This window comes from Ambystoma mexicanum, chromosome 1p, assembly GCF_040938575.1.
Source record: "Ambystoma mexicanum isolate Mex_15411 chromosome 1p, UKY_AmexF1_1, whole genome shotgun sequence".
NCBI classification, from domain to species: Eukaryota; Metazoa; Chordata; class Amphibia; order Caudata; family Ambystomatidae; genus Ambystoma; species Ambystoma mexicanum.
Window position 1 is genome coordinate 349,989,550 of NC_090921.1, and position 19,113 is coordinate 350,008,662.

The 19,113-nt window shown below is 45.4% G+C and overlaps 1 protein-coding gene across 4 annotated transcripts in view; it reads left to right on the forward strand.

Annotated features, from left to right (window-relative positions):
- The window catches only part of FCHO1 (FCH and mu domain containing endocytic adaptor 1), a 1,111,213-nt gene that overhangs the window by 224,969 nt on the left and 867,131 nt on the right, over window positions 1-19,113 (forward strand). For all 4 annotated transcript variants that reach the window (XM_069648666.1, XM_069648689.1, XM_069648674.1 and 1 more), the window contains exon 3: window positions 9,597-9,679. In XM_069648666.1, coding sequence (XP_069504767.1) covers window positions 9,653-9,679 — 27 coding nt within the window. In that variant the 5' untranslated portion in view covers window positions 9,597-9,652. The remainder of the gene's footprint in view (window positions 1-9,596; window positions 9,680-19,113) is intronic.

The following is a 19,113-nucleotide window of genomic DNA, read 5'->3' on the forward strand; positions in this document are numbered from 1 at the left end:
CATTTTCTGGATTGCAGCAGATATGCTTGCCTGCTGCAGGATGTTTGCCATGAAGAGGCTTTTGCTTCATTATTGGGACCAGATCTGGCCATGCTTGCTGGACCTTGTGTCCTGATCTTGGCTCTGTATAAAATGTTTGGCTGCTGAACTTCTTTCATAGGTTATCCTCATCCTCTGCAGGGGGGTGGGTAGTTGCTCCAGGGTTCTGCGTGACCAGATCTTGCTTTTCACTTGCAAAAGACACTTTGCTCACCTGCTAGTTTTTCTGGTCCTGGGTCAGGTTTTTGGCCGTTTCACCACAAGTGCCTTCCTCTTGGCCCTGCTTTATTCAAGATACTTGCCCCCAAGGGTCCTTGTGGTCTGTGAGTATTGGTTTCTGCAGGTATCCTTCAACCGAGTTTTGCCTTTGACTTGACTTGCATTGGTTTAAATTTTGTTCTGTGTCTTTTCTACCTGGAGTTTGTGTCTCTTCAAGACGGTTTTCACTGGCAACACCTGGAAATGCTGCTGCCTTATATGCACCTTAGGGTTGAGATCATTTCATTGTAATTAATATCATGTTTTCACCAAAGTGCCATAAGAAGGTTGGGGAGAATGATATAAATTAGTACTGAGAATGAGTCTACATTAATTATGGGAACAGGCTAAGGATGAAACCGCAATAAAAGACTTAAGACAAGACCAGAAAACTGCAAGAGACGGAGAGGCTCTGAAGTCTTAATCTCAAGTGGGGGAGTATTGCAGTCTTTAGGAACCAGAATGGAAAAGTAAAGCAAGTGCGAGGCAGCACATGGGAGGTTTTGGAACCGTAAGAAGGAATTGAGCTTGAGGACGATGTTGAAAAAAGAAACCAATGAGGGGAAGACCATGAGTGTTGTTGAAAAGGATAAAGAGAAAATGAAAGATTAGACTTGAGTTGAAGGAAAGCTTGGAGATGGACGGGAGAGAGGAGTTAAGAGAGGAACAAGAGGAAGGACGGAAAAGAGCCAGAATAGCAGAATTATACATTGAATGGAGGGGAGCAAGTTAATAGACGGAGAAACTAATTAGAAGGGCCAAACAGTAGTTGAGACTGGAAAAGGTATGGATGAGAGAAGTGTAGTGGCATTCAAGGACGGAGAACGAGCTCTGTGACTATTCTATTTCCAATATGGCACCAATCTGTCATTTCCACCTCCTGTGCAGAGCAGTAAAGGGTAGAATCAAACAGGACACTAAGATTCCTAGCAGAGGAGGAGGTGGAGGTAGAAGAAAGTGGAAACAAAGGGGGGGAGGGGTAGTTGAATCTGAAGAGGAAGCAGGAAACAGGAAAGGGTTTGATGTGATTATAACGAAAAAAAGGAGGCATTTTATAACAACTTTTACAACAAAAACATTATTAAGCCCCCCCAAGCCCTCTGTATGCCTATGTTTGTAATCTATCCCCAAACCCCTCACCTCCCGTTTTAACCCCTTACCCCAACCTATATAAACCTCAGAAAAAAAAAATACATATATATATATATATATATATATATATAATTGCTGAGGCTTGTGGAATCTGCTTAGATCACATGCTGTGCATAGGCCGACATCTAGTGGAAGCTGCGGAGTATTACAGTTTGTTTTTCGAAACTTGAAAATGGGCGTTGACACAGGGCGTGCCAGTAATACTATCCCTAGTGTGACGTCCACTGTACCCATGATCCCTCACGTGTCTAGGACCCTCAATTTTTTTCCACCATACTGGTCGGAAGCATTCCGCGGAGTTCCCTGGCCTGAGCCATACTTTTGCTAAAATATTGTTATATTTCCCCATTTCTCCACCACAATGTCGAGTCACCGAACATCCACACTCGACGCCGGCACAGAGAAAGAATCGACCGTCGAGAGCTGCACAACGGATTTGGGCCTTGGAAGGCCTCTGGCCTCGGCCCTGCAAGTAGGGAGAGTGGGGGGTGGACATACTCTACACTCTTTTGGTATATAGGTACATTCTTATATATTCCTACACTTATTAGCCCACTGCCACAAGGTGCGTATGGAGGGTACCCCTTTCCAATCTTGCCCCAAGTGCAACCTCAAGTGCCCTTGGGTTGACAGACGCCACGTGCAATCTCTGCTTACCGAGGGACCACCCCGAGGCTAACTGCAGAGCGTGTAGTAGGTTCAAACTGAAAACATTCAAGGACCGTTCGATCAAGCGTTGGGCCCACCACGCCAGGCGTCAAGAGGCCATGGCAGCGGAGGGCGCCTTCAGCGATGGCAGCGACGCCGTGCTTTCGGACGGTGAGGGCAACGTGGTGTCAATTGACAACCAAGCGCAAGTCCCCGACCTCGGAAGGTCGTCCGGCAGGGCGGCTATGGGGAAGACCCCCGGCGACACAAGCGCTACCCACAGCACTTCCACTAAACACATGAAGTCCAACCGAGACTCGACGCGCACGTCGAGTACTCGGAAAGAGGCACATAGAGAACGGTCCGAATCGGTGTCCTCTGGGCGTTCTCGATTTAGATCGCCGCATGACTCTATGCAACCATCCACTGTTGCCAGAAGTGCCTCGCTCTCCAAGGTAAAGGAGGTTCGATCGTCGGACAAAGCCGACCTCTATCCCCAGACCGCACTCCAGGTGTCGGCGTCACCAGGCCACGCAACGGATGTTCCCGAGTTCCAACCTCCACACTCCAGAGATAGGGACACTACCCCCGAACCTCGGCGCCAGGCGTCGAAAGGCTCCGTAGGGGCGAAAAAACAGGGTAAACACTCTTCCACCCACGGGGAAGGGGAAAAACGGAGGAAGCAGTCTCAGCCTCCTTCCACACCTCAAACATTCTACCCCACATAAACAGAGGTGCAAGTTTCGGTCTTCTGTTATCCCAAAGACCCCTATTCAAACCAGTAGGTCTAGTCAAGATAAAATAGGGAAAGGCCTTCAAGAAAGAATCATTCCCAGTTCAAGAGAATGGTCTAGTGATGACATAGACAGTCATGTCAAGGATGTCATCATTGGCAGATTGCTATGCTAAAAACCCTGAACACTTTCTCTCTTTTACCCCCGATGGGTCAACTCCCTCAGGCTCTAAGGATCCTATACCCCCAAGTAAGAAGTCCTGGTTGAAGCTCCTACTTCAGACCCCTTCAGTATACAGCCCTATTCTCAATATAAGGGAGATCCATCCCTTTGTGAGGATCCAGATTTGGGCATGTTGGAAGAACAAACTGGGACGTGCTACTATGGGGATGACGAGGACCAAGAGGAGGAGGAGGAGGAGGAAGAGGAGGACAACCCAGAAACCTACAGGCTAGATTCCCCGGTAGATAAAGAACCCCCGGTTACCGACTCCCCTGTTGATAACCAGCCTCTCTTGAATGAAGTGCTGTCCAGAGTGGCAGAACACTTCCACATTGACACCCAGGGTGCTCAGGAAGAGAGGGACTTTGCCGAGGAGTTAGTGGGAGAAAGGAGACCTGTGGCCCAGGCAATCCCTATCCTTAAGTCAATACAAAGAAGGATAGACCCTTCCCTTGTAATCCCAATCTCACTAGGTAAACCCCAGAGTTGAGAAGCTTTTCAGGGCAGCCCAAACAGACCCACTGTACATAAGAGGGTATCTGAAACCGGACTCCCTGGTAGTTACAAACACCCGTAAGAGGGCAGGAACACCCTTGTCATCAGAAGCTCCTCCCGACAAGGAGAGCAAGAAGATTTATGGCTGGGGCAGGAAAGTAGCCTCCACTTCTGCCTACCAGGCAAGGATTGCCAACTCCACCACCCTGCTGGCGAGTTACAACTGCCACCAGTGGGAAGAAGTCGCGGCACTCATAGATTCCGCCCCAGAACACTTAAAAAGGCAATTGGCACGAGTTTCGGTGGAAGGAAGAGCCGTGTCCGGTTGCATATTAAAAGCAACCTTTGATGCCGCGGATAACGCCGGCAGATTGATGGCAGAAGGTACTGTTATCAAAAGCATGCTTGGTTGCGACAGTCTGGGTTCAAAGCCGAAACCGAGGCATCATTGATAGATAAACCGGTGGAGCCGGATCTATTGTTTGGAAAGGCGGTTGAGGACGTGCTGAAAAAATGCCAAGGACGAGAATGAGAAACTGAAATCCCTAGGCCAAATAACCAATAAACCCCCAAACCAGAGAGGGAATGGCAATTATAGTCGCCCACGCGGACAAAATTCCCGGAGAGGGTCTAACTATTTCCAGGGGCAGGGTACACAGTGGAACAACAACAGCCAGCAGTCTACCCAGGGTTATGGCAGGGGTAATAAGAGAGGATGTGGTAAAGGTAGAGGCAGCCCCAGTAGAGGCCCCAAAAATGTTGCATGACTACTCTCCAAGAGGTAATCCCCCTCCTAAAAAGGGGGATTTCATGGCAACATTGGACATGAAAGATGCCTATTTTCATATTTCCATGTTCCCAGCACACTGAAAGTACTTGCGCTTCAAGGTGGACAGTTGGCACTACCAGTTCAAGGTACTGCCCTTCGGGATAGCCTCGGCTCCAAGGGTATTCACCAAGGTACTGGCTGTGGCAGCGGCACACCTACGCAGGGAGGCAATCCCGGTGTACCCTTACCTCGATGACTGGCTCATCACGGGGGAGACCCCAGTAATTTGCAGAACAAACATTCAAAGGACGATCGACCTCCTCTTCGAATTGGGTTTCTCAATAAACGAGAAGAAGTCCAGTCTGGTGCCAAGCACCTCCAAACAATTCCTAGGAGCTATCCTAGAATACTGCTGCAAATTCTGCAATATCAGGCCGGTCGCCAGATAATGGTACGCAAAGCAATGCGTTTGCTGGGCATGATGGCATCATGTATTTACCTGTTCCCCCACGCGCGCCTGCACATGCGTCCCATGCAGGAATGGTTGGCGAGTGGTCTCAGGCAAGTGGTCAGTGGGACGATTTAGTGGTCGTTTCGCCAACACTGGTACAAAGCCTTCACTGGTGGACAAGAGAAAATCTGTCCAAGGGGAAACCCTTTCACGATCCCAAGATACAGGCAGTAGTCACAACCGATGCATGCCTGACAGGGTGGGGAGCTCACCACCTCCACCACACAGCTCAGGGTCTCTGGTCTCACTCAGTGGCCAAGAATCACATCAACCTGCTAGAGCTTCTGGCAGTATTCAGAGCGCTTCAAGCGTTCGAACCCTACCTGCTGAATCTGTCAGTGCAGATCCGGACGGACAGCACTACAGCCATGTTTTACCTAAACAAGCAAGGAGGGACTCGTTCTCCAAATCTGTCCAAGCTTGCCCAGAAAATTTGGACATGGGCACTCAGACGGAAGATCTTCCTGTCCTCTCCCAGAGGAACACGAATGGTGTCTACACAGAGAAATCGTAGAAGATCTCTTCTCTCAGTGGGGTTTCCCCACTATAGACCTATTCGCCACAAGCGAAAACAGACAGCGCCCTGTGGATGAACTGGTCAGGGATGTTTGCGTATGCTTTTCCACCAACACCTCTCATCAGGAAGGTGGTCAACAAGATGAACAGAGAGTCAATGATGCTCGTCCTAGTTGCTTCCATGTGGGCGAGACAACCATGGTTCCCACACGTACGCAGACTAGCGGTGTGCGAACCCATCAAACTCCCAGGCTGGTACAACCTACTGTCCCAGCACCAAGGTCAAACAGTGCATCCTCAACCCAACACAATGAACCTAGCAGCATGGCTCCTGAGGTCATAGAGTTCGGACATCTCAAATTACCACAGAGATGTATGGACATCCTAAAAGAATCTAGGAAGCCAAACACGAGGCACTGCTACTTTGACAAATGGAAACAATTTGTTATCTGGTGCCAGAATAAGCAAGTCAACCCAGTTGATTGCACTCCTTCCACAATTGTCACATACATGCTCCACCTGCTGGATGCAGGACTGGTATTTAACTCGCTGAAGGTACACATGGCAGCGCTGTCAGCATACACCACATCCCATAAAAAGGTGTTGTATTGGAAGATACCAGTGGTTAAAGCTTTCATGGAAGGAGTAAAGAGACTTCACACTCCTATTTCAAACCCACCACCAGGATGGGGACCTTAATGTGGTGCTATCTAAGCTCATGGGCCCCCCCTTTCGAGCCCATGCATAAAAGCAGTCTCAAACACCTGACTTATAAGACAGCCTTCTTAGTAGCAATAACATCTATAAGAAGGGTCGGTGAAATTCAGGCTCAGTCAGTGCAGGATCCATTCTTTGCAGTTCATAAAGATGAACTGGTTTTACGTACACACCCTAGGTTCTCACCTAAGTTTATTTCTAAATTCCACGTGAACCAGTCCATCGAGCTCCTGGCTTTCTTCCAAGACCCACAAAGCTCGGCTGAGGTGAAACTACACACCCTAGATGTGCGTAGGGGGGTCCTCTACTATGTAAACAAGACCAGACCGCTAAGAAAAACAGATCAGCTGTTTGTCTCCGTAGCTACAGGCAGAGAGGGAGATTGCGTCTCTAAAGGTGCCATCTCTAAGTGGATTGTTAACTGTATCCAGCTGTGTTACTCTCTTTCTGAAAAAACTCTGCCTTTCACGCCAAGAGCCCACTCTACTAGAGGCATTGGGGCTACTCTGGCTTTCATTGCAAATGTACCCCTTGACACCATTTGCAAAGCAGCTACTTGGAGCTCTATTCACTCTTTTACTCCGCACTACTGCATTGACACCCATTCCAAGACAGATACTCAAGTGGGACAAGCGGTTTTAAGACATTTATTTGCTCATGACCCTTCTCACATCCCACCTCCTTCTTCTAACACTGCTCGCTAATCTATGCACAACATGTGATCTAAGCAGATTCCACAAGCCTCAGAAGGGATACATTACTCACCGTAATCGTTTTTCTGATGCTTGTATCTGCTTAGATTCACATGCGACCCACCCATCCTCCCCTCTGAGAGAAGCCGCATGGATGCTTGTAGTCTTATCGATCTGCTTGGATTATCTGTACTCTCGCTACTCCTCATGCTACCTCATGTCAGAAAAAATACAATCTGAGGGTGCTAGACGCGTGAGGGATCATGGGTACAGTGGACGTCACGCTAGGGATAGTATTACTGGCACGCCCTATGTCGACGCCCATTTTCGAGTTTCGAAAAACAAACTGTAATACTCTGTAGCTTCCACTAGATGTCGCCTATGCACAGCATGTGAATCTAAGCAGATACAAGCATCACGATTACGGTGAGTAATGTATTATATATATATATATATATATATAAAACACTACCTCTGTTTTTTACTGGATACCAATTTCAGTCTTGGTGGGATTTAGATGAAGGAAATGAGAAATCATCCAGGCCTGTACAGCCAGAAGGTAATTGGTGCCATGGATATGATCCGAAAAAGACAGATTTGTGAATCATTTGCATAGAAATGACAGGAAGGTGAAGCGACGAAATCTGTGTAGAGCAAGGTATTGTTTAGAGAGAAAAAGTAGAGGGCCGACCTGGGACTTAGATTTCCACCACAACCACAGATCTTCCTACTGACTTTGTCCTGTTATTCCTTTGGGGAACTATAACTTACTTGAACATTTCTTTAATGACGCTTATAGGAACTTACCTGGACCTTTTTCCTGGGTCCTCCTTACCGCCCTGTCGGTTTGGCCCCAAAAACGAATTGTAGCTTGGACTATTTTTGCCTGCTTTTTTGAAAATCCTGCATTACACTCACGCCTATGAAAATGTTTTGTTACTTTGCTTCACTTGTGGCACCTGTTTCCTTGTCTTTTCTATGAGTGTGTAATGGGTGCTTGTGGTTAGTACTGTCTAATGTTCCCTTTTGGGGTGCCTTCTGATTGTTTAACCCATTTTCCTCTTTCTAGGTTTGTATATATTCAATGTATAGTGTACATTTTGTATAAACCATGTTACTATGTGCTAGGCCCAGGGTTGTCCAACTCCATGCCCCGATGACTGGAAACATGCATTTTCAGGCTACCCCTTATTAATAATCATGAGAAGTTTTCACACAATGATTTTAAATGTATGTACATTTTTCTCATGAATATTAATGAGGGATGCCCTGAAACCCCATCAGTATTCCGGCCCTCGAGGCCTGGAGTTGGACAACATTGATGACGGTTAGGGATATTGTGCCTCTGTGGTACATTGGATCCTTATAATGACCGAGTACAATGTTTTACTCTCTCAAGGTTTCCCTTTACCCCCTCGTTAGTCTATATGTGCAATGCCCATTACCAGCTAGTGGACTTAGCATGTTAGCAGTAGGGGTGGGTTGTGTCTGACCATTGTTGGTTTTTATACATACACCGGGCCCATCATGTGCGATGTCTAAAGGACTTATTTCGACCACATAGTTTATATGTGTGACTTTAATAAAGTGTATATATTTATTCAGTATGCCAGTGTGGGTGGTCTTTGGTTAACTGCGTGGGCTAACCTAGCTTCCAGAACACACATCTGGTGCCCAGCTGCACTAGAACAAGGACACGTATGTGCTCCAGATTGTTCTCGCTCTTTCAGCAATCTTAAAGCCCAATGGCAAAGATGGGTCAACGTATCAGTTCATAGTGAGATGAAGTACAAATGTTTGTCAATCAACAGATGAAATACACATACCTATTGAGAGTACCCCACCCCCTCACATGGCACAAGGAGACCTGTTCTGGTATTTTCTGGCACATAAAGCTCACTGCTGCTGTCAGTCAGCGTGTATGATGTGCCACTGCAAGGTAGAATTCATATAGGATGTTATGCTGTACCCCAAATTGCAGAGAACAAAAGGTACCCGGTTGAAATTGTGATCCTTTCCAGAGTCCCAAGAGTAGACTTCCACTTAGAGGTTGAAAAATCAAAGACCTCTGTCTAGCACTATCTATTGTAAGAGATTGAGGAGTAGACATTCTTTCTTAGTCCAAAGTAGTTTACTTCCTCTAGCAATTGTGGCAGCTTTGCACAAATGCTGTGCCATTTGCAAATCTCGGATGTTGAGGACCCAGGCGGCCTCGCTTGTACTATGGATATAGCCACTTACAAATGATGCCAATTGAATTGGAGCCATTTTTCCTCTTGGCTCCATTATTCTGAAGTAAGTTGTCCAACATCTCGGCCTCTGCTGTTTTCATGACTTCTTAGCCTTCCAACGGACAGTAGTTTATAGATTTTGGCTTGCACGGTTTCCTTACCAACCAGCACTGCACTCATTTAAAACCGTTGTTTTCAGGGCCATGGGTGGGCTGAATGTCTAGGTTTCATTTTTGGAAATATGCTGCATTTGAAGATGTGCTCTGTGATGTAAATGCTAACTTTCCTTTCCTTCAGTTGCTGTATGTCGGTCTACAACAGACTGACCGATTTAATGTAAAACGGTTTGAAATCGTTTCCAGAAGTAGAATATATACCAAAAGATTCCAATTGAAAATTCGGTATTGTATTCAAATGGCATATTAGCACGCACTGTTTCTAGCTTTAATAGATAGCCTGCTGTATGAGGACATTTTGGTTAACAAATTGTATGTTTTCAATGCGTGTTATTTGAACAAAGTGCAGAAACCTACTGGGAATCTCCCCAGTCCTGAGCTGGATCCATAACATTGTTGATGATAAAGGGTGTTGTGTTTTTGTTGTTTCTCGCAGCATCCAGCCTGCTGAGTCGGACCTTTTCCCAGCATCTGACTTGGACCATCACAAAGATGGCCTACTTTGGAGAACATTTTTGGGTAAGAATCTGTCTCCTGCCCTGGATTGTTCGATGTGGCTGGCATTTACTGTTGTTGCTTTGGACTTAATGTTGCCTAATTGCGTGTAAGGTGTCCTTGGAGGGTTTCCATGTGATGGCCTAGTGGATTCTCGACCCAGCTTTGAAACTTGACAACTAAATTAATGGTCTGATTGTGTGCCCATATTGAAATCCTGTGTAATTTAAATATGTCAAACAAGAAAGCACTCTTGAATGTTCTCTTACCTTGACGCCACACCCCACTGCTGGTAGTCGCTCTTGTTGGTGGGGCTCTTGCTAAAGTGAAACATCCCTACCAGCGCGCACGTTTTATTGGAAGTTCTCGGAGCTGTTTGATGCGCTTATTGGTTAATGGAGTCTTGAGTGCTTTTGTTACTGCTGGCTGTGAACCCCGGCTCCTTTGTTACTGATGGCTGTGGACCCCGGCCCCTCATGACTACCCGGGTGTCTCTCACGGTGATCGCTATGGAGAGCTGTCTTGCTTGCACACCTGAATTATTCCTGTCAGGTAAACCCGTTTCTCAGCTCTGGCGGGCGAGCGGTATTTTTACTCTTTACGTCGTTTTCCTACGCCGGCTTTCAAGGCAGGGATTGTGTGGGAGGCGAAGAGAGTAATGTGGCACGCAGAACCGTTCGACGGCCAAAAATAACCGCATTAAGCAGCGCTAGGAACAAAAGAACAGACGGTGGGCCGCGTCTGGATCCACATGCGTGGGTGCGAAAAGGAGAGTAGATTTCAATCTGTGTATGGGTCAGCACGCTTGGCTGGGGAATGGTCAACCACCCCCCAGACCCTTCGTTTCGCTGGGTGTTTATGTAATACACGCGCGTTTTTATTTTTTAGTTGTCGATATCGACTTGGCGCTCCCTTTTTAAAATAAAATGTTTTAAAAGGAAGATACAATGCTTCTACTCATCTTCATTGATGCGAAGACGGCTGTCAATGATTTCTCTATCCATTGCGTAATGAGAGCCCAAATGATGCATGACGCATTCGGTCAAAAGAAGGCAGAGAGGTTAAGCTCATTTTTAGGAAAGGGGAGTGTCCTTATGGAGGCGGTGTAATACAGATTTAAAAAAGGAAATCCGATGCTCATCGGCTGACCATTTGTCTTTTGGAACGTCACAAAAGCACCATTTCGCAGCAGCTGTGTATCTAGATGCTTAGCGTGCGTTTTCTCTTCCACTGCTTAAGCATGGTTTAGTTCCACCTCTTAAAAGACGAGGAAATGCAGGCGTTCTGCCTTTATTTCACGTTGGAGGTAAATGCTGTCAATTGGTTTAAGTATACCCAGTGCTTTAAATGTAAAAAAAGAAGTGTGGGTACTCGCCAAGCTCCCGGACATTCCGGCTCAGTGCTTTCAGCATGGCACTTTGTGCATAGGTCCTTTTTTTTTAAGCATACCCTTTCTTTTACATGGAATGCCCAGTGAGATTAAAATATGTCCCAAGGAGCACTTTCTTTGTTTGGAAAAGCATTGTATCTGAGATCCGTTCACACAAACGTCCAGTTTGTTATGCACTGTGTTAAAGTTAGAATATCTACGCTAAATTAGACTTTTTTTTGCGTATCAAACTAGCAGATATCGTAGCTGTAAACTGATCTTTAGAAGGGAGTTTTATTAGTGCTCGTTTTCATTGCCCAGTAGGAAATTTGGTAGGTAACTGGAGATGCGTGCAGGTTTTTATTTGAAAACGTTCCATCACAACTCCAGTTACTTAAACAATTACATATTAGAATAGGCACTGATAATAATAAAGAACCCTCTTTAAAAAATAATTTCCCGGGGTCTCCAAATCAATCCCTGCTCCATCAAAGGGCACCAATGATAACCGGTGAACAGGGGTGTTGCTAGGTCTGGAAAAGATTCGGGGCTATGCTCATTTTGGGACTGTTGGGACTGAGGGTTAGCTAGCCTTTTCGGTTGTAACCCCTCAGCTTCTATCCGGGGCTACATCCAAAAGACCCGGGGCTATAGCCCCCTCAGCCCCCCACCCCCATTAGCAACGCCTCTGCCGGTGAAGCCCACTTAGTGAAATAGTGTTCTGTGCTGAGAGCAGTCGATGCATGTGTGTCACTCTTTTTATTCTGCAGGGTGGGCCCGGAAGGGGACCTTTTGAGCACTGTGGGTGGTGGAAAGAGGAGGATGGAGAGTGTGCTGCTTTCCCAAGCAAAGGCTGAAGAAGCGTAGTCCTTTATGTCGCAAGGGGAAAATCAAAACCTTTCATTTCACTTTATCGCAACTTAGAGTACCGGTACTCTTGAGAAGTGCAGGTACTTAAATGCACAAAAATAGTGCAGGTACTGAGAGACGGGTAGGACCAGCTTATTGAAAGCACTGGGTATACCCATATTTTACCAAACTGATTAATAAAGTGACATTAAGCATGTTCAGAGTAGGTTTATTGCAACAAACGTTTTGCATCAAGTTAATCTACATCCTAAAAAATGAACTCCTGTTCAACATTTGAAAAAATGCCATTGCCTAAGCAAGAGGCTGTATTCTTTTAACTCCAGCAGACCTCGGTCCCAGCACAGCTTAACGTGTAGTTAGATTTGGTATTTAGCAGAATAGGGAGACTGAAATTAATCATGGAAGACACATAATGATATCAAAAGACTTCATATACTGTTACAAATCCAAATTCTGAAGACACCTGGACAAAGTACATCAGGAAAACATTTTGGGGGAAAGTCTGAGCATTGGGCAAACTCACCACTAAATGTTTCGAGCTCCGTTACGACAGGGACGATATATCATCTGAGCCGAAAGCTAAAAAAAAATCCTTTACGCCCGGGCCAGACGGCCTGGCCAGCATAGTGGTAACGGGGAATCTTGAGGTCTTGATCGAAATCTTACTGGCCTTCTTGTGTATGCAAGGAAGGGGATATACCAGAGTCCTGGAAAGGGCAGTATTAATACCCATCTATAAGAACAAGGATTGTAACGATCCAACGTACTCCCTTCTCCTTACAATGCTTGATTTAACCAGAAAATCCATGCATTTCTGATACCGACAGACTTAAAAAGAATGGTAAACTTAAAGCAAATACTGTCCCCTTTCCAAACAGGCGTTAGAGTCGGCTGTTCAACATCCTGATGCTGGGTCTGCTGACTACAGAGGTAAGAAAGAACGGAAGTCCCCTTCTTTACTTGGTTTACGTGGATTTCAAAATCGCTTTTGACAGTTGTTAGAGATCGGCTATGGGCCAAGTTAAGGTGCTGGGCATACCAGAGCCAGTGTTAGAAATAATAGGCAATACCTCCGATGTTGAAAATATTGAACGTGAGGCTAGAAATTCTTGATGGCGAGTATGTCATGTCGAGTGAGCTCTTGAAAGAAAGCATGTTTTTGACTAAGCTCTTAACATTGGCCGATGGATGATGCAGAATTTATTTGCTGCATTCATGTAGGTGCCCAGACCAGTTGGACACAGGAGGCACGGCATCTAGCCTGGGTCTTTTTGTAAGAGGATTGGTCACTTTAAACCATGTAGTGGGCTTGAGACCCAGCTTTTAGCTCATGATCCAATCTCTGTCCTAAAGTCAGCTCTCCATGGCAGTTAAGCAAACAATGAGAACTTCATGCTTACTTGTCGAGAGTGCTGCCGTGGAGAATCTTGGCGAAATCCAGGATACAAGCTTGAGCAGAAAAATTAGTGTGGGGGAGGGAAGCCTTACAGCCACTTAAGATACTCACCTATAGGACCTGTATAGATGGCTAAGAAACGCAAAGTAACTCTTTCTAAAAGCTTTTTTTGTAAGTACAATCTGAAATGTTGGTCAAGCTGTGCCGAGATCTTGACTGCATATTCGGAAAAATAACTGATTTGTAACTTCCACTGTGAAGACTGCCTGTCTTCTTAACATGACGGTATCCTATTTTAATGTTACATGGTTGCCTACCTCTTGGTTTGTCCGCTTTACAGTATAAATGTAAGAGAAACCAATCTGTTTAGAGTAACGTTATTGCATTTTCTGGATGTAGTTGGAAAGGCTTAAAAGTAAACCGGATAGACTTCCACAACATCTACAATTGGTACATTGAGTAGTTCTTTCTCTGTGTAAATGTTTGAAATCTTGCACTCAGTCAGATATATTCAAGGTTTATGAACGAAGGTCCAATTCTCGATAATGTAAATTCCAAAATGCACACAGGGTGACTTGTTCATATTTTGCAAGGTCACACAGTTTAAATTAAAAAAAGCTCAATAAGAAATTTGATTAAGATGCATATTAATGGGAATCGCAAATGCCCAATGCCAATGTACTGCCACAAGCATATATTTATAGCATTAATTGTCTTGGAGTCAAAAGTAGCACCAGGTAGTATTCTGTTAAGCTTGCCTTCATCGCAATAATACAGTGTTACAGAACATGGTCGTGGGCTAGGCCACCAAGGCTATCTACTTCCACCACTGGCAGTTTCCTTGTTGCCGCCGGTTTATAGTCCTTTTTTCGAATGCAAAAATGTCGAATTCATTTTTTTCGAAAAAATGTCAAAAAAGTCAAAAAAAATTTGAATGTTTTTTATTCGAAATGGGGGGTCCCCCGCAACCCCCGTTTTTAATTTTTTTTTGTTTTACCCCTTTTTTTTTTTTACTCCTGGACCCCAAAATAAATATATAATTTAAAAAAGCGGAAATCGAATTTTTTTTTCGACATTTTTTTTTTTTCAAAAAAATGACTGACCACCGTTGCCGCCTAATGCAACCATTGCAATCTCTGTGTTAGAGGCTGCATGGCATGCTCCAGGGACTCCCAAAATACTGATCAATATTATTTGGTAGTTTTCACTCTGTTTCCTCTGTATTCCTTCTACACTCTCCTTTTGTTTGAGGGGCTGTGACCTATCCAGGGAATCTGTCCCTCTTCCCAAAGGTGAGCCACCACTTTTGAGGCTAGAAAAATGAGCCAGCTAAGCCTAATACTTCCTAGGGCACAGGGAAAGTTGTATCCCACTTGTGGCGACCCTTTGCCCTAGAAGACAGGCCATCCCTTAAAAGGAATCTGTTCTACTCCCTTTCAGCTATTGTTTTTAATGGCTATATGGAGATTGCATCAGACCACTATGAGCATTTTCCTAAGGAGGTAGCTGGTATGGTAAGTTGAGCCCTCATTGTGTAAAATGTGGGACCAATGGACTGTTCTGGCTCCTCCAAAGGCGAAACCTAAATGGCTGGGAGTTAACACCTGGAGAGAGTTATGCAAGTCTGCGGAGCTGAGACTGAGGAGGGCGTGTCCCTATTTGAGGTGGAGTCATGAAGCTGTCCCACACAGATGGAGTGGAGGAGCAAGAAAGCCCACAGGTCTCTCCTCTGTGCATCCAGTCCTGGAGATGCTCTGCCCCACCAACGAAAGAAGACTTGACCGCACAAACTGGGGTCAACCAGCTCAGTCTGTAGCCGGTGCCCCACCAGGAACCGACGGGAAGCACGCAAGCCCGTTCAGACAGGAATACAGAAGAGACACTGGAAACGTTCTATCGCCTGTCCCAATGGAATGCCACTGTAGCAATCCAGGTACGCAGTGTGCTCAAGGAACTGAGGAGGGCAGACAGGCCTGCACAGACCTTAAGCTGGGCTAGAAGGTGAACAGCCCAGAAGGAGCTGAAGGCCCAAGCGGGTCTGAAGCCTCAAATAATACAAACCAGAGCGGGACCCCATATACCCCATGCCGAGTGAGAAGACTTCAGTCAAAGAGGTGTTGAAGCATTGGATATCCCAAACCATGGCAAAAATTCATATGCCCTGAGGCTGGATGAGAAGGGTATTGGCCGGTTTATAGTAATAATTTCGAATTACATTATGTCGAAAGTCATAATGTCGAAAAAAAGTCGAAAGAAAATTGCGATGTCTATTTTTGTTTGTTTTTTGTTCGAAATGGAGAGGTTCCCCCAACCCCCTTTTTTTTGTAATTTTATTTTTTTACCCCTTTTATTTTACTTGCGGAACCCAAAAAAAATGTAAAAAAATCGACATTCTTTTTTTGCCATTTTTTTTGCCATTATCACTTTCGACATAATGTTTTTTACTTTTTCACTGCACACCGGATTGGCCCATGATGGGCTGAACAGGGGTGAGACCCGAGATACCCCAAATCTGGTTGAGAAGACAAACCACCGAAGAGGGGCTAAAGAACTAAACTGCCCAAGGACGGCTGAGTGAACAGATACCCCACGATGTGGTTGGGGGAGAAACCTGAGACCACAAGGTGGGGAGAGAATTTATTGGGCACAGAGTGGGCTGCCAGCAGATCAACCCCAAGAGACGGTATGCAACCAGAGTCCCCAGTGCCAAAATGTTTCCGACCCAAGCGGGCCAAGGCCCAACTACCTAAGAACATTTAGGAGGACTTTGGTTTATTGAGATCTTGAACCGATCAACAGGTCATGTGACCTACATATTCCGACTACTCCATTGTATGCTGGGCAGGAATCCCCAAGGAAACTTTGATTTCTTTTTGTTGGAATTATGCTTTTTGGTGGAACGGTGGATTGGGCAAAAGGCCCAGAGACCATGGATGGTGACAAGTCTGGAATCCTGGTTAGCGCAAGGGTCTTTTCCTAAGCTTGGGACAGTCTAGGGCAGGGTCAGAAGCCACCCATTGATATAACATTTGGGCCAAAGGCCTTGTGCGATTTTATATTTGATTAGATCTTTTTTCCTTTGTAGTGGTAGGGCCAGGATCAGGCTAGACTACTAGTCAGCGGACACACATTGTGTTTGTAAGACATTCAGATCCATTTATTTTCTTCATTTTCTTTCCCAGTATAGGTATCGGAGTCCTAGGGCTAGTGTATGGTTTTGGGAAATAAAATAAAGCTACTGTGTTAAACAATTAGTTGCCAGTCTCCTGATTGATTCTGACTTACCACAGGGCCTACAGAAGGCCCAGTGATTACTCTGCCCATTCTCGCAGAATCACTAAGAGTCTGATTCAATGCGCATGTAACAAGGAAGAGTAGTTGCCCTGTCTCTGGCCAGAAACCTGTTGCTTGTGGGACACAGCCCATGGCCCATAATGCTTTCCTTTGGCATCAGACTGCTGCTCATGCTCTCTGGGTCTTGTTACTTCTGTGGGTCGGGCATGTCTTCCTGCTGCTATTGCCTTTTGCATCCTATTCATGTGCTTGGGTGGACCGTGGCACCTTTGGACAGTTTTATGGTTGAAGTCATTACCGCAACTAGGCAGCTGCTTAGTTCCGAACAAGGCAGTATGGCATGAATCAAGTTGGTGGTCTGACAGCTGTGCTTCCCAAACCTGAAAGTCAAGGGCCAATCCTACTGTGTTCCCACTTGTAACCTTCACTGGGGAGAAATAATTCACTCCTTTTCTGTGGGTGCGTACCGGGCTCTTTCTGCAACTGTTCACAGCATAGAACTCCTCTTTTAACCTTTAGAAAGAGACTAATGCCACCTCTACTTAAACAAGCAATCATTCTGCTTATGCTAAAAAGGAAAAAAAAAAACCTGAACCGGCTTCCTCCAACACCTCTTTGCTCCTTGTTGCTCTTCTTTTACTGCACCTACTCGCTGTTTAAGCACTCCACCACCCCTCAACCACAGGTCACACAGACCAATGTTGCGACTAGGCTACTGTGGCACTTGTGGCATCGCTTCCATCCAAGACGTGGACCTTTTCAAAACCTGGGACAGCTAACTTCAGGCAACGGCAAGACATTACTGTTTCTAGTAGAACTCTGACCTATAGCTTGATTACCTTATCCGTTTTTAGAACTAATTGCAGTAGAAACATTTACTTTTTAAACATAAAGTAAGAAAAGTATCCAGAAGGATACATACAAGAAACATCTTAATTTATTATTTTCAATTTTAGCATTGCTAAACAATTTTTAAAGTGTTCCTTCTAGCCGATTCTTAATGTGGTCCTATGTGTTTTAATGCGACACACATATAGCCAACTCGACCAAACCAGTGTCGGAACAAGAGGCAAGGGATCTAGCCTGGTCTTTATGGAAGAGGATTGGACATTTAAGGTCATGTAGTCCTGCACATCTACCTTCATACATACAGCAGGAACTCCAGTTAGAATCCCGGGTGAAACTACAAAAGATTTTGCAACTTGCTAAACCTCCTCATTCTGTAAAATAATATTTTTAAAAAGCATAAATCAGTTAAAACCTTTTTTAGATTGGTGCCAGGAAAAGGAGCCAGGCAAGTAGGGAGAGGGCGATGAGAACAAACATCTTTCAGTAACTAATTGTATGCTGACCGCAGTGCAGATTGTTTGGGAATAAGGAATATTTGTAACTAATTACATCAATACAATATTGCCCTAAGCCCAAATAACGCTTCTGGAGATTGTCGAAAGGTCATTTTTGAAATTGTTTGGGTTAGCATGTTTATAATTAGAATCTTCCAAAGAAAAGCATGGGTGGTGCCGTGTCTTCATAAAACTTTTTCTTCAAACAATTTTTATTGATTTTTACAACACACCAGCCATAACCAACATTTAAGACATTTACGTTTATCAGCTTCATTACTTGCATGCTACATGTTGTTCAATGTCCTCTACCCCCCCCAATCCTTCCCCTTTAACTTGAGCTTCCTCTTCAATGCCTTATGTTTCGTTCCACTTGGGTTAATCCCCATCACAATTCTGGGTCGTATCATATTCACTGGATTCGTCAAGGGAGGATCCTGACAGATTGGCTACCGTTTGTCTCCATGCTATCAGAGGTCCCGCTTCCTCCTCCCCCCCCCCCCGCTGCTGACTGCTTCGTACCATGCTGTTGTCTTAGCCTCTGCCCATTTCAGGAGATCGTTCCACCACACCTCTAATCTAGGTCTATGGGCTGCTTTCCAGCCCATGGCTATTCTCCTTTTGGCCAGGTCTTTCAGTTTGCTAATATGTTTTAGATTGCGTGGTCTGGTGAATCCCCCCATCATGCAAGCCCATATCGATTCCACTTCTAGCTTAATTCCTTTTTCGGATAAGCGTTGTTTAACCCCCCCACCCCCCCAAATGTTCCCACCTCCCTGCACTTGGGACATTTCTGATCTGCCGTGCTCGCGAACCTAGCAATTTTATGGGGGGGGGGGGTCATATATGCCCTATGTGTAACATATAGCTGTATTTGCTGCAGCCTCGCATTCCTGGACACCTTCTTGTGATACCTCTGGGCTCTTACCCATTGCCCGTCCTGCATGGTTTCTCCCTCCTCCTCCTCCTCCTCCTCCTAGTCTCGCCTCAGTTGGTGCAACTCCTTACGCACTCTAGACATCAGGAGTTCATAGATTCTGGATATTTCGTGCCCCCCCTCCGAGATATCATACAGCATTTCAATGATGGGATCGGGTTGTTCTGCTAATGCTTCTCCCACCCGTTTAATGATTCTAGCATATGTGATGTACTGCCACTCATGTACCCCATTTCCTTCCGTTATCAT